The 15,458-nt window shown below is 39.1% G+C and overlaps 1 protein-coding gene across 14 annotated transcripts in view; it reads left to right on the top strand.

Moving 5' to 3' along the window:
- Sh3glb1 (SH3 domain containing GRB2 like, endophilin B1) overlaps positions 1-15,458 on the top strand; it is an 81,390-nt gene that overhangs the window by 26,801 nt on the left and 39,131 nt on the right. For 8 of the 14 annotated variants that reach the window (XR_013052404.1, XR_013052405.1, XR_013052406.1 and 5 more), the window contains 2 exons: positions 4,024-4,252; positions 4,626-4,695. Coding sequence is in view for 4 of the 14 variants with exons in the window: in XM_076575092.1 (XP_076431207.1) it covers positions 4,024-4,252; positions 4,626-4,695 (299 nt within the window). In the remaining 10 variants the exon portion in view is untranslated. Of the gene's footprint in view, positions 1-4,023; positions 4,253-4,625; positions 5,089-15,458 lie in introns of those variants that run through there. The other 6 variants (XR_013052408.1, XR_013052409.1, XR_013052412.1 and 3 more) reach the window with 2 other exon arrangements.

Below are 15,458 nucleotides of genomic sequence, written 5' to 3'. Positions count from 1 at the left end.
AATTGTGGAATGGTCCAAAGACCTCAAGTCCCTTACATAATTATTTCGAGTATGCTAATATACTTTAAAGCAAAATAGTGTGTCAAGTCCATAATTGAATCATTTAATTGTCAAATATCTATATAATACCTGTCGTAGGCCCCAAATACATTCTGGAGTTACATCAGCAAACAGCAAGCTAGGGTACTTGCCTTGATGGAGCTTACATTGTAAGGTGACATTGGAAATAATATGCCTTCTAAGTAGAGGACTAGCCATGGGTAGATCAGCCATGTAGAATGTAGACAGAGCAGGGTGTTATGAGGACATCTAATTATGGCCCCGCTGTGTCTAGCTGAGTTTCCCAGGTGGAGTTATTTTAGTGGGAGTCATCTAGATGAAGAACAAGGCAAGGGGGATATTACAGGCAAACCAGGACACAGAAGAGAGTAGCAAGTTTGGGTAATTGGCAATAGTTCATTCAAGTGAGAGCATAGCCTTTCAGTGGAGAAAGGAATTATTTGTAAGGCTGGAGGTGTTGACGGGGTTGCACCATGAATGGCCTTAAAAGGAAACCATAAAAAGGAGTTTGGAATTTATATGACCATTAAGAGGAGTGATAGGTAACATGTGAAGGAAAAACATGAAAATATGTTTGAAGAAATAGAGTTTAAAGGGTCACTGCAGTGTTCATTATTTAAACCTATCCTTCAGATCTAGGCATAGACCAAAGTTAGGTGACATCACAAAGCTAATTTCAGATCTTCAGAACAACTGTAGCCTGTTATTTTTAGATCTGGTAGTTCTGCCTGCTTTACACTTGTACATTCTTAGTATTTTGCTAGTAGTATTCATGTCTAAAGGCAGAACAGTTTAATCCTGGGAAACCATAACACTTCCCACTGTGCCCTTACACTCTGGAAGTCCAGCAGGTGAGTCGTGTTTGTTAACCATTCACACTTAGTTCTCTTAAAGCTATTCAAAGCTTCATCGCTGGTACTTTGTACCTTACAAAGTAAAACCAGCTCTGTTCTAATGAAGACTGCCCATCCTGCCTCTCTGCCTCCCAAGAATTGTATGACTGCTAAGGACCAGCAACAGGAGTAGGAGAAATATGAACCCTTTCATTTATTTCAAGATCCATTTTCAAGACAGGGTCGGTTGTCATGGCACATGACAAATCCCAGCACTCAAAGACTAAGGCAGGACGCTAGCCTGGTCTACATAGTAAAATACTTTATCTTTTTCTGGTTTTTTAAAGTTTTTGTATGCAGACCTTAGCATTAACAAATAACAGAGCATCCATATCACACTAACCAACCCAAAAGCTGTTTCTGGAGATAGAGCCATGTTGTGGCAGCATTGTTGCTTGTAATAGCTGGATAGCATCTGTCACCTCTGTGGGGCTTAAGTTGTACCCAAACATTTTCATACACCTCGTATGTGTTATTCATAGACTTTGTAGTCCTTACAACCACACAAAATGGACATGGTTAGTTCATAATATTCACAGAAGGAAACAAGTACCAGGCACCAAGTTAGCCATTTTTTAATTTTTATTTTTTTAGTAATTGGAAAGCTTTAACATACTAAACTACAGTGAATTGGTATTATTAATTATTAATTTCTACAGATCTGCTTGTAAATGTTAAAGTTCTTAAAGTGGTTATGACCTTTCAGAGCTTTCTTTTAATAAAGATATATGTCAGGGCTTTGTGCTGAGGTGCTGAGTTAGGACTAGTAGAGTCCTAATCATATCACAGATTGTTAAATCAGTGAGGGCAGCTGGTTGAACAGTGGGTGAAAGAGGATTGTGACAGCAAGTTGAGGTCACTTTCCAAGTAGTTGTTGTGTAAAGAACAGAAAGTAAGGCAGCAGCCAGAGGAGGAAGGAGGGGCTGTCGTTTCTTTAAATTCAGAAATAACGGTGGAGTGGGTTTGCAGGAAGATGCAGATGATAAAGCAGATTGAGGACATGTGGTAGTGCTGGATGGAAGGGAAGGATTACTAGAGATTACTAATATACAGACCTTCAAGATGCAGTTCTGTACACTACCTCTGAAGGGATTACCCTCAAAATACAGACAGGCATCAGTAGTAAGAGAATAGGTGCCACTTTCCTCATTTTTTCCTCTTCATTCAAAAGAAGCAAGTCCATCAGCTGAATGTAAGGCTTTAGGGAGAACCGCTGGCATTTGGAAGGTAAATGAGAGGCTATCAAATGGTCACCAAGAGAACAGAAGTGAATTGCCTAGACCTAATATATAATCTCCAGGCAGCGGTGTGGACCCTTCTGAGGGGTTCTGTTCATAAATGTAAGACAAAACAACAAAGGTTTCTCTTTTTCTCCTGACACACTAGATACGTTAGTGCTAACACTGGGAGTTAGGGAGATTTTACTAAATGAATATAGTGACATGAGGAATATGCAAGCACAGTGTGGTTGCTGTAATTGATAGAGGCATGAAGAAACTAGTACCAGAGATATTGGCAGGCTACTGTAGGTGGAATTACTAGAGGGAAAAGTGATCAGAGAATAGTCTGGAAACTGCTTATTCAGCTTACAGTTAGTGAAATTAATAAGGTCTAGATGTGAATACGAGGATGGATAGGATAGCTACTGGGATCTGGTGTAAAATTAACAGAGAAGTTCATGGATGTAAGAAACTAAAGTTTTGGAAGAATTATGTATATGGCTATTAGAATCACTAAGGAGAGAGAGTTGCTTAGAGAGGTGGGAATGAGGAGCATAGGATCCCTACACAGTTTGCCCCTAGATTCAACCATAAGAGCAGTACAGGAGAGAAACATGACTCAAGGAAATAAAAGTATTACAGGGAATGTTGCTGGTGGCTGACTGATTTCTAGATGGCACAGTGGTCATAAAGAGAATTTTATCAGGGTAAAGAGATGGCAGTGGTTAAGAGAACGTGCTCTTGAGAGGACCCAGGTTCAATTCCCACCACCCATATGGTGGCTTACAAGCATCTGTAATCCCAGTTTGGGGGATCCCACAGGAATGTGTAGGGCACATGCATGCATGCAGGTAAAGCATTCATACATATAATGCTAAAAACATACTTTTAAGAATAAATGTTATTTTCCCAGAGGCATGAATTTCATATGGTTTACCAGATGAAAGGCCTTGTATATTTTAATGAATAGATTGACTAAAGTATAAATATGGGGCACGGTGTATAACTTGGTAGGAGAGCATGTCTTAACATGCACAGGCCTACTGTTTCAGTACAGTATTGCTGGACAAGCAGTCATAAAATGCATTGGAAGCTCCATTGCATCACTTGTTCACAGTAGGACTTTTATAATTCCTTTTAAAATAATAGAAAAATTTGCCATATCCTCCTATTGAGTCTTACATTTCATCATAATTATCAATCATAATAAATTAACTTGAATATTTTAATCTCTCAGTCTGTATCCCCTTAAAGTAATTATGGCATCAGTTCATCTCATGTCTTGAGCTTAAAGTAGCAGTGCTGAGCATATTAGATGGTACATACTTGTTACTTGGTTGATAGGAAAATGTGATGATATATTGGTTTCATGACAGAGCTTAGGCAAACAGTTATTTCCAAAAAATTAAGGAAACTTCATTTTTACAATACTACCTACTATTTACTTTTCTTTGTTTTTATTTGTTGTTTCCTCATAGAGAGGAAAAGAGGTTAATATTACATACATACATACATACATACATACACATGTGGCATACATATTGGCAGCATTTAAGACTAAATATCCACACACATACACCCCAAGAAGGAATGTTAGCCAAAATGTTCTTTAAGTCAATAGAGAGAAACAGCTTTGAAGCAACCGTTAAAGGATTTTATATTTGAGTGCTTCCCAAGAGGGAAGGGGAGGCGGACCCACACTTGCTCACTGAAATATTAGTGTCTCTGAATCTCTCCAGTGAGGAAGTTGGCAAACGGTGCCATCAAGTGGTAAGAATGAGGAACTTCAATCACTTTAAAATAGATTATTGAGTTTGGTTTTTTTCTGTTTTTTGTTTGTTTTCCAACAGTTTTCCATCCAATTATCTTTCTAACAACAATCAGACTTCTGGGACACCTGTGCCATCTGCTTTATCAAATGTGATTGGTCCTTCTGCTATGGCTTCAACAGGTAGCCTAGTAATCACCTCTCCTTCCAACCTCAATGACCTTAAAGAATCAAGTGGCAGCAGGAAGGCCAGGGTTCTCTATGATTATGACGCTGCAAACAGTTCTGAACTGTCACTTCTGGCAGATGAGGTGAGTGTATCACAGACAAACATACCTAGTCTGATATTAGAACAAAATGTAGATTTCTCATTATTGACTTGGAAATAATTTATTATGAATGTTTCATGAATTTCAGTTGTTAATATTGACACTTAAAAATTTATTTCATTTAGTAATCAATGGAAATAATATTTTAAATGTTTATACATATAAGTTTTACCTATGTATAAAACTGCCACTGATAAACTACATAACTTTAAAGCTAAATGTAAATTTTCAGCTAAATGGATGTTTAAAACCCTTAAATAGTGAATAACTTAAACATATTTAATACAAATCTGATTTGTTTGCTATATGCTTATTTTCAATATAGTTAATAATTGGAAATATTATTATTTTGTAGGTAATCACTGTGTTCAGTGTCGTTGGAATGGATTCAGACTGGCTAATGGGGGAGAGAGGAAATCAGAAAGGCAAGGTGCCAATTACCTACTTAGAACTCCTCAATTAAATAGGGAGACCATGAAAGACTACCCATCATGACACCATATTTATAGACAGTAACTCTAAAGCAAGTTTAAGTGTCTTTCATGTTAATGACATATAAGGGACTGAAAAAAGTTGCAAGCCATCAGAAACGGGCCATCCTGCCAATAGAATTGCATGGTTAATAATTCATTACAGAAATTCTGTTAGAGATTTCATAACAAGAATGTTTTCTTACACAATTCTCTTTCTACTGAGGGTTCACTAACAAGCAGCTTCTACTTTTGAGCCCCAATTTATAAGCAAAAGAATTGTTTTCTACTGAATTTTTCATTAACGGCAAGCTTTTTCTTTTATGCAAAATAAATTTATGTGCATGATTCTAGTGACTCATTTTTTAGGTATAATAGCCAAAGAATAAAGACTCATTTTTACCTTGCTGCCCAATAGGAATCAGATGACTTAAATACTGTGCTTTAGTGGGGTCTTTTGGCTTTGGAGTTTTGTTTTTATTTGGTTTGGTTTGGGTTTGTTTATTTCTAAAACACTACTGGATAATTTCTTTTAAACCTAAGTCCTTGAAAAGTATTATTTTATTTCATAATGTTGTTAAGGTTGCAGAACACTGGGGACAGGTTCATCCATGAAGAAAATCATAAGGTTTTTCAGTTGGCATGATTTGATACATAACCAGAATTGCATCCATTAAGAACATACTATGCTACAGTAAAGATTTGTTATTGAACAAATTATGCAAAAATAAGGATTAGTGCAATAGCATTCATTATAGGGTAAATCATATGCAATGAATGTAGTTTATCTTCATCTGGGTCTCTGGTTAAGAAGTACACACTTTGGAAATTACTAATGACACATTTGGAGCCAGAGACTTGCTATGAGGACTATGCTGTACATCAGCAATAGTGGCTGTAAATTGCCAATTGAGAAATTTGTTGTTAGGTCTTCAATTCTCATTCACTCATTCATTCATCCATCCATCCATGCAAAAAATATTTGTTGAGGACCAGGTATTTTGTTGATCAACCAAGTGTCCTATGAACAAGATGCTTCTAAATACAAAAAACAAAAAACAAAAACAAAAACCTAAAACAGGACTAATATTATGATGGAAGAAATAGAAAGTAAGTACTGTGTAAGGCATCACCTAATTCAGATCTAAGAAGTCAGAAGTAAACCCAGGTAGAAAGAGAAAGCTGTACTGGGCCTGGACCCAAGAGAACATAAGTTTGTTCAGATTTGCTTAACAATAAAGTTCAAAAGTGTAGTTGATTTATGCAGAGGTTCTTGAATTGTAAACTTTTCAACTCTGAGAAGGTGGATATTTAAATGGACTTTTTAAGCATCCATTTGTGTTAAGAGTGCCTAAGAGCTTGTATACGTGGAAAATCAAGTTCTTGGTCCAGCTTCAAGAGCCCCTTTATCTCTCTGTGGTAAGATACATTCTTCTGCAGCTGTATAGTTGTGTAAGGTTCTGACTCCCACTTGAGTTATGTACTTAAAGAACTCCAAAACTGCTCAAGATGACAAGTGTTCTATGGAATCAAGTGATAAAGCTTTTTTAGTGCCATCTGTTACATTTGTCCAAATTTAGGTTTTGAGGGACTACAAAACGTTGGGTGAGTTTAAACAGTAGCTTTAGTTCAGCAAATTAAGGTTTCAGGAAATAGAAGAGTACAGGAGAAAATGTAAATATGGTGTGAGTTGATCCTGGGTTCATATCTAGCCTTCCTCACATATTGGGCTCCTTGGGTTTCAACTCAGATTTATAACTGCCGTTTTTGTTTTGTTTTTAAGGTAAAATGGGGGTAGTAAGTATGCCACCTAATAGGAGACAAGTGTTACTTTGTGTCTTTTGCTCTTAAGCAAAGACCTGGCGCATAGTAAACATTTTATAAACACAGATGCCCCTCTCCTGTCCCTGTAGCTTCTAGACACCATACCGTGTGGGCTTTGCAACAGTGGACTAGAGGGACATCTTTCACACCTGTGCTGTGCTTATTCCCTGTCAGGTCCGTTCTCTACTGCTTTGAATCCAGCTAGATCCAGCTATGCCCACCTCACCCAGTGTGAGTAGGTAGCAGGGCCTTGTGCTTTCCATCAGGAGTGTTGGTTCCTGGGGCTGCACTGAGCCACCAGAGGATTCATATGGTAGTGTGGAAGTATCAAAGGCTCCTTGTCCCCTTGTACCACAAATCCACCATATTCTTGAGGCATGTTCCTTTACTTTTATTGTTGTTGTTTTAATGAGGTTTTATTGTTTGGGTGTTTTGTTTAATTTTGGTTTTGGTTTAAAATTACAAGTTTAATTATTACTCAGGTAAAGGCCCAAGGAGATTGTTAGCATAGAAGAATACTCTTGGGAAGCCTATTAATTCATGGTGCAATTCAGAGTTATTTAAAGAAACCCTTGGTCCCTGAGCATAATTCAGTAGCACAGTAATAAGTGAAGGGTGCATAGATTCATGAAATATAAATAAGGAAGTGTTTATAGGCTTTCCACAAACTGAAAAGGAAATGGATTTTTTCCACCTTTGTCCTTAAAGTAATCTAACCCACAAGATTATAGTTAAAACATTTCATGGTGCTAATAAAAAAAAACTTCATTGTAAATGAGGTTCCTTAAATGAGAATGGACCTCTCTGTGGGGAACACAGAAATTAAACCTAGGGCCAGAATCCCCAGTATGATACAGCCCGTCCTCCCAGTCTGCTCTTCACCATCAGATAGCAGAAACCAAGGGAATCTAGTGTAGGAAGGATGCTTCCGAGGTCAAGTGTAGCAGGGAGAAGATGAGAGGGTGGACAGAACTTGTTTGCGCAGTCTTCACAGAATGCCACGCTGCTGACACACAGTCCCTGACAGTCCACTTCCTTATCTCCCCAATCCCTGACATTTGAAATGAGTTGCCTAGTTGCACAAGCCAGAGTGAAATGCCTGACAGGCAGCTTTGCTCCAGGCCCTCTCCTTCCCTGCATGGCACTCGTCTCCTCGTGAGACTATGAGGTTAAGGAAAGTGCCATGCTTGCCCTCTCCTACTGTGTCCTATTAGAGTACCAAACCTCAAACCAGCAGTATCTGCATTGCCTGGAAACTTGTTAAAATGCTAATTGCTGTTTTCAAATATTCTACCTTATTTATACTTTTGTCTACATGGGCCTGTGGAATTAGTAATGTTAATCTTCCATGTGACAGCTTTTTAAATATTTTAAGACGAAAAAGGAATTTCACTTTCTTTTATTATATTCTGTTAATTGTAATTATGTTGTTTTTATAATTTATTTATTTAGCGTGTACCTGTCACTCTAGAATGTAGCCTAAGATAGAGACTTTAATTGTTAATCATAAACTACTCTTAGCACATATATGCTCAATAAATATGTGTTGTGTAAAAGGAAAAAGAAACTCCTAATACCTGTGTCTTACCTTCTAAGACCTACTGAGCCAAATTCTGGAAGCAGGGCCCCCCAGTTGTACAGTAAGCCATTTTGTGTGATCCTGCTGCAGTCCTGTTGAGAAACACTGCAGAGCTAACAGCTGGCCTTCCACCCTCAGACGCCTGCAATTTGAGATCTCTGGAAAATTTCCTCTTGCCTTCTAATGGGTTGAGATACTGTCAGATCACTTTTACAAGTGGGTATGAGGTGGAAGGATGCATTTAGTGTCAGTAAGGAAAGTATTGCTTAGAATGCCAGGACCTGGATGCCGTGTAAGATCTCTAGGAATGTGGACCCATCTGTCAAAACCAGTGGTTCTCAACCTGGGAGTTGCAGCCCCTTCAAGGGTCAAACGACCCTTTCACAGTGGTCGCCTAGGACCATCTACATATCAGATATTTACATTACAATTCATAACAGTAGCAAAATTACAGTTATGAAGTAGCAATGAAATGGTTTTGTGGTTGGGGTCACCACAACATGAGAAACTGTATTAAAGGGTGGCAGCATTAGGAAGGTTGAGAACCACTGGTTTAAAGAAAGATGAGCTCTAACCACCATATTTCCACACAGTGCCTTTGAACTGGTGTTTAGCATCAAAACACCTAGACAAACCAGTGAAGTAGTATAGACTAACATATCTACATCTCTGTACCTCAGGTTGCTAAGCTGTACTCTTATTCCTACATCAAAGTAGACTTTTTAAGAATTGTTAATGCTTTTTTATTAATACAAGTCATAATATGCTGACAAAGAGAAAAATAGGAAAATGGCCTCCGATTCCACCATCTGAGGAGAAGTGCTGTGACAGGTGTGTGGCCTCCAGACTCTCTGCACACTTAGAGATTTTTAATGGGATCAAATTGTACATGCTGTTTTGTAATTTTTCCACTCCACAGTACCATGATGATCTTGCTGTGTCATGTATATATTTCTACATCCTTTTTAATGGCTGCATGATATTTCTCCATATGTGCCACATTTTATTAAACTACTGTTGAATTTTTAGGTTTCCAGTTTTTCACTAATAAACTGCTTTGAAGAACACTGTGCTGCTAACCCTTGTGTTCCTAATTATTTCCTTGAATGCTAATGATGGGGTTGCTGGTAGAAAAAGTATACCAGTTTGTAAACACTTCTGCCACTGCCACCTTGTCCTTTAGAAGACAAATATTTAGCACTTTGTGCTCTTTATCAGTAGTGTATGAGGAAATGCTGTAGATAGAAATGGGGTATTATAGAGGGGAGGGGCTTCCAACTGAATGTCTTAGTGTCTTTGTTTTGAAAACGACAATTGAAAGTCAACAGTAATGGGTCTTCCTTTCTCTCGTCTGGCATGGTCTTTGTGATACTTTGGAAATATTTATATTGCTTACCTACCTGTAGCTTCTACTCAGCCTCCTGGAAGTTACCACCTTTTTTTTCTTTTTGCTGAGGTAATAGGAAGACGCAGTCTTAGTAGTTTTTTGAGAGAGAAAGGTGTTTTAAAGAACATCAAGTGTGCTTGGAAAGGTAGACGAGTGTTGGCTTTTCCCTTTGGTTATCTGATGTTAGTCATTCAATCTCTTAGAGCCCACTGCATCTCTAGAATGAAAGTAATGTAAACTACCTGGCAGAATTGAAGACTGGCTACATTATAAACAGTGCAGGTGATACCAATATGTAATAAATAACTAGCAGATTTCCAAGTAAGTATATCAGAACAATTGCTATTGTCAAGTGTCAATCATTGCAAATAAAGTCTTCCTTGAAAATTGTTGCAATGACTGAACTTTGTCTTGTATGTTCTGCTGTACCTACAAAGTCTGTTTATTATTCCTGGCTCATTTTGCCAGTCAAATCAATGTTCAGAATAGTCTCAAGGAAGTGTCTAGTGGGCCATCCAGCTTTACCACACTTTTGCAGCAGTGGGTTAGAGTAGCAGTGGTCTTTTTAAGGGGAAGGGGTACATCAGCCTACTAAAACTTCTGGCTGCAGCTGCCCTACTTTTGTGCTTTGGAAGACTGGGCGTCTGAAGACTCCATTCAGTGAAGGTAATTTAGTTCACTAATTGCAGGAGCATCTCTACAGATTAGAACACAGAGCTGATTAGTCTGTACATGGAGTACTACTGAGAGAAGTGGATGACTTTAGCTTGCTGGCAGTATTTCCAGAAAGATACCTGTTCTAGGGTTAGAGCTGCAGTCCACACAAAGCCCAGAGAAGCAACTCATTTTAACAGTTGGGTAAATCCCAATACATTTCAATTAGCTTTCTGGTTTATTGGTTATGAGCCAAACTGCTCAGCCAATGAGGAGTAATAAGAAAACTCTTACAGGGCTTGGAAAGAAGAGAAGCTGTATGGGAGGCTTGAGGTTTATGAGGACAAGACAAATGACTGGTCAGGGACTGGACTGATGGTTCTAAGATGACTTTTAATTAGAGTGTGCCACACAGCATTTTAGGGCTACTGAGTCTTCCTCATCCTATTTCCTAATGACATTTTCCTGACTGAGCTGTACCAGGTAGTTTGCAACAGCTTGTACTTTGATGCCTGTTGCCTTTTGTGTGTAATCTTTTCTAGCAGTCTCCACTTGAAAGCCACATTTGTCAAGAATAAGCTCAACACTTTATAAAGATATTCTGGATTCCCTCTGGCAAAATTATATGTGCACACACACATACACACACCATTATGGCACATACTGCCTTAAGTTACTTGCAAACAGCTGAACCTCAAGGACAAGGACTTGGTATCCCCAAGTAGTTAGTATACCCATAAATCCTTACAGTATTCCAATTTACATAAAAGATCTACTGATTCTGTTTAAGTACTATTATGTCTATGGCTTAAGAAACTGGCTTTTTTGAGTATATATAGTCAAGGCATACTTTTTAAAGAGTAAACCCCACTATCCACATTCCCAGTGACTCACTTATTTTACATGCTCCTCGTTAACTTGCACATTGCAAACAATAATTTATAGAATGAATTTTTCTGGTTAAATTTGAATTTCAAATTTAGGATCAGCCACCTCAGTTTTTGGGCTGGGCTATTTCTGTTGATAAGCTATTCTATGTAAAATTACCTAAATCTTTCCTTTTTCCTCTGCACCTCTTTCCACTCTCCTTTCTTACCATCTCTGCAAAGTGTTAGGTGGGACAGTGTGATCAAACTTCAGATTGACCATTGGCATGCCTGCTGTTGCTCAGGAAACAGCCCCTCAGAAGCACGTGTAGAGCATGTGGACATTAAGTACGTTGGGGCAGAATTCAGACACTAGAGTGCCTTTGCTCAAGGAATCCAGTTTCCATGACTACACATTGAGGTTTTCACCAAACTGGGACTACAGATAAATGATTTCCATTTACACCCTGAACCACAATGACTGAGCCTGCACTTGTCAGATGTTTGGAAGAGTTCCTTTAAATTTGCTCAAGTCCCAAAAAAAAAAAAAAAGAAAAAGAAAAAGAAAAACATTTAAAAAAAAAAAAGCCGGGCGGTGGTGGTGCACGCCTTTAATCCCAGCACTCGGGAGGCAGAGGCAGGCGGATCTCTGTGAGTTCGAGGCCAGCCTGGGCTACCAAGTGAGTTCCAGGAAAAGCGCAAAGCTACACAAGAGAAACCCTGTCTCGAAAAACCAAAAAAAAAAAAAAAAAATTTGCTCAAGTCCACAAGCCAGTCCTCCCTTCTACTTGCTAGTGGGGAGGGACACTCCATCCATCTCACACTCCTGCCCTGAGTACCTCAAAATGTCCTGTGGCCACTGGCAGTGAAGCCGGGGAGTGCGCTGAACGTTGGTAAAATTGAACACCACTAGCCTCATGACGTTCTATGGAAGTGAGTGTAGAAGGTGATCTTACTGAATGTTGTTGGAGGAAATCAAGTTGCTGGTCAACATTCATAATCTTTCCTCAGTTACCTAGTAGCGTTTTTTTTTTTTCTTGCTGATAAACAAGTAATGGGGTGGGGCTGATGAAATGTCTGTGCAAGCGTGAGGAACCAGGTTTAAATCCCCAGAATCACTCAGAGCCAAATGTGGTAGCAGTCATCTGCAATCCCAGTGTTTGTATGGTGAGGTGGTAGGTGAAGACAAGAGACTCCCCATGAACTCAGGCTTGCTAGCCTACCATATGTAGCAGCCAACAACAAAACAAGAGAACTTGTCCAAAGGTGAAAGGTAAAGTCCTCTGAGCTTCACACAGTCATTGTGACACACCTCTCTTCACACCTCCCATACAAGAACACATAGACACATGTGCATATATGTAGTTGGTATTTTTCTTTTTTTTTTTTTTACTCTTTTGGAGACCCACCACCCAGCTCCCAAATCACACAGAGTCTTATAATTACTTATAAATGTCCAGCCTTAGCTTGGCTTGTTTCTAGCCAGCTTTTCTTAAATTACCATGTGTATCTTTTGCCTCCAGGCTTTTATCTTTCTCTATTTTATATACCTTTCTTTCTTACTCTATTGCTGGGTCTGTAGCTGGGTGGCTGGCCCCCGATATCATTGTCGTCGTCGTCTTCCTCCTCTTCTTGCTCCTCAATCTTCCTCCAAGATTTCTCCTCCCATTCATTCTTTCTGCCTACCAGCCCTGCCTATCCTTTCTCCTGCCTTTCTATTGGCCATTCAGCTCTCTGTTAGACCAATCAGGTGTTTTGGACAGGCAAAGTAACACAGCTTAACACAGTTAAACAAATGCAACAAAAAAGAATGCAACACATCTTTGCGTCATTAAACAAATATTCCACAGCAGAAACAAATGTAACACATCTTTAAATAATATTCTACAACACATACACACACACACACACACACACTCTAATGGGAACCGTCTGCCATAGCAATCTCATAGTGACAGAGACCTTGCCCACACATAGCTTCTTACAGACCCCCTAACCCAACCCCTCGCTCACTGCTGCAAACCACCCCCAGTGCTTGTTCATTACTGCCTCAGATTTGTGGAAGTCAGAGCATCAAGGCATGAGAACCACATTTTTCCCTTCCTATGCTCAACAAAGGGCTCTCACTACTCAAGTACAAAAGCTCTTAGATTTTACACACACAAAGCCAATTCTCCCAGCAGAGCACCTTCACCAGGATGCCTAGTAAAGATAAAGGCCATAATACATCTACAGAACACTCCCACACTGAAGACTCAAGGTAACATTGAAGAAGTGAAGACAGGAAGATTCTAAGAGACAGAGGATCAGGGAGTTTGCTCTGAGTCTGTGTCTCCTAGTAACATCAAAAACAATATCTGTAATGTCTTGCCAAGATGACTTCCCTAACATGAGCTGAACAAGGACACCAACAAACATGCTGGTTGGGGGAAAGCCTATGAGGCCTCAACCCTATACAAAGAACTACAAGCAACTGAGTAAAGCTGGGAGAGGGAGAGGGGGACCACCACAGTGAAGAGCATGCCGGTACTAAATGGTCAGCCCTGAAAACATACATGCAAGTAACATGTTATATTTAAGAATGTGTATGTACAAATACATAGCTGCATGTAATACAATTTTTAAAAGGCTAGGAATTTGAAGAAGAGCAGGGAGAAATCTGGGAAAATTTGGAGGAAGGGAAGGGAAGGGAAATAAAACAATTTCAAAAGTAAACAAGATAAATGTCATAAATGGACACTGTAAATGGAAGCAGAGCCTTTTTGTCCTGATTGCCCAATCCCAAATAAACACACAGCAACTTATATTAATTATAAAAGTTTGGCCAATGGCTTAGGCTTATTATTAGCTAGCTCTTACATTTAATCTATTTCTAATTATTTATTGCCACGTGGTCTGTGGCTCACCAGTTCTCTGGTATCTTATTCCTTGGTGGCTGGCTGACGTCTCCCCAGCTCCCCCTTCTTCATATTCATCTTCAGTTTGATTGTACCACCTAAGCTTATTCTGCTTCACCATTGGCCAAACAGCTTTATTTATCAACCAATGAGAGCAACACACATTCACAGCATGCAGAAAGACCATCCCACAGCAGGACGCTGTAGGCATTGCATCAGGACTTACTTTTGTCCATTGTCCATTTCTATCTGTATAAGGAAGTTTCTCTTGGGAGTATATTATTCCACCCTACACTTTGGCTTTGATTAGGACTTTATCACAACATCCACATTTTAATATATTTGGAACATAATATTGGGAGTCATAGAGACCTGCCTGCCTTATTACTAGGATACCTAGTTGCTAATAGCATCCCAATTGTTATTGCTATGAAATAGCACCACTGCCATTCTGTCTAGAAAGAAAAGGTTGGTGCTCAAAGCACTTGGCACAGAAATTAAGACTATAGACTTTAAAATACAATATATAGACTATTGAATCAAAGAAGCAATTTTTCAAACACCACCTCTTATCATCACCTATGTCCTAAACAACTTTTATGACCTCAATTCCTGTGTTTTCATATGTAATTCATGGAATGACAAGCTCTGCCTCCCTGAAACAGCTCCTAGGCCAGCAGCTCATCACTTGGGAATATATTAGAAAAGGAAATCTCAGGCCCCTACTGAATCAGAAACTCCAGTGATAGAGTACAGCAAGCTGTGTCTTAACAAACTCTCAGAACATGATGTATGTGGAACTTGGTGAACCACAGTTGTGCAAATTAAAAAAATTCATGCAACTTGCATATCATAAATAGTTAATTTCTAGGTAACACTTAGAATGTTAATGAAATGGACTATTCACACTTTTCAAGAAAAATTCTTTATGTCTCTCTCATAACAATGCTTTTCATAAGAATTTGGCAGCCAAAAGTCTGAGATTAAGATTTCTGATGAACATATGAAATACATATCCCTGTACTTTCACCATGTAGATAATGGCATTTTTTAGAAAAAAAAAAATAAGTGATTGAGATTGTCTTAGTCAGTGTACTATTGCTGTGAAGAGACACCATGACCACAGTAACTCTTATAAAGGAAAATATTTAATTGGGACCTGCTTACATTCAGAGGTTTAGTCCATTGTCATCATAGTGGGGAGCAGGCAGCACACAGGTAGGCATGGTTGTGGAGAGGTAGCTGAGAGTTCTACATCTGGATTAGCAAGCAACAGGAAGAGAGAGAATGTAGATGTAATTCTGAACAGTTTTATTAAATAAGAAACAGGCGGCCGGGCGGTGGTGGCGCACGCCTTTAATCCCAGCACTCGGGAGGCAGAGGCAGGCGGATCTTTGTGAGTTCGAGGCCAGCCTGAGCTACCAAGTGAGTTCCAGGAAAGGCGCAAAGCTACACAGAGAAACCCTGTCTCGAAAAACCAAAAAAAAAAAAAATAAGAAACAGGCAAATGC

The sequence above is a fragment of the Peromyscus maniculatus genome, chromosome 6, assembly GCF_049852395.1.
Source record: "Peromyscus maniculatus bairdii isolate BWxNUB_F1_BW_parent chromosome 6, HU_Pman_BW_mat_3.1, whole genome shotgun sequence".
NCBI lineage: Eukaryota > Metazoa > Chordata > Mammalia > Rodentia > Cricetidae > Peromyscus > Peromyscus maniculatus.
This window is presented reverse-complemented; position numbering and strand designations above follow the sequence as displayed.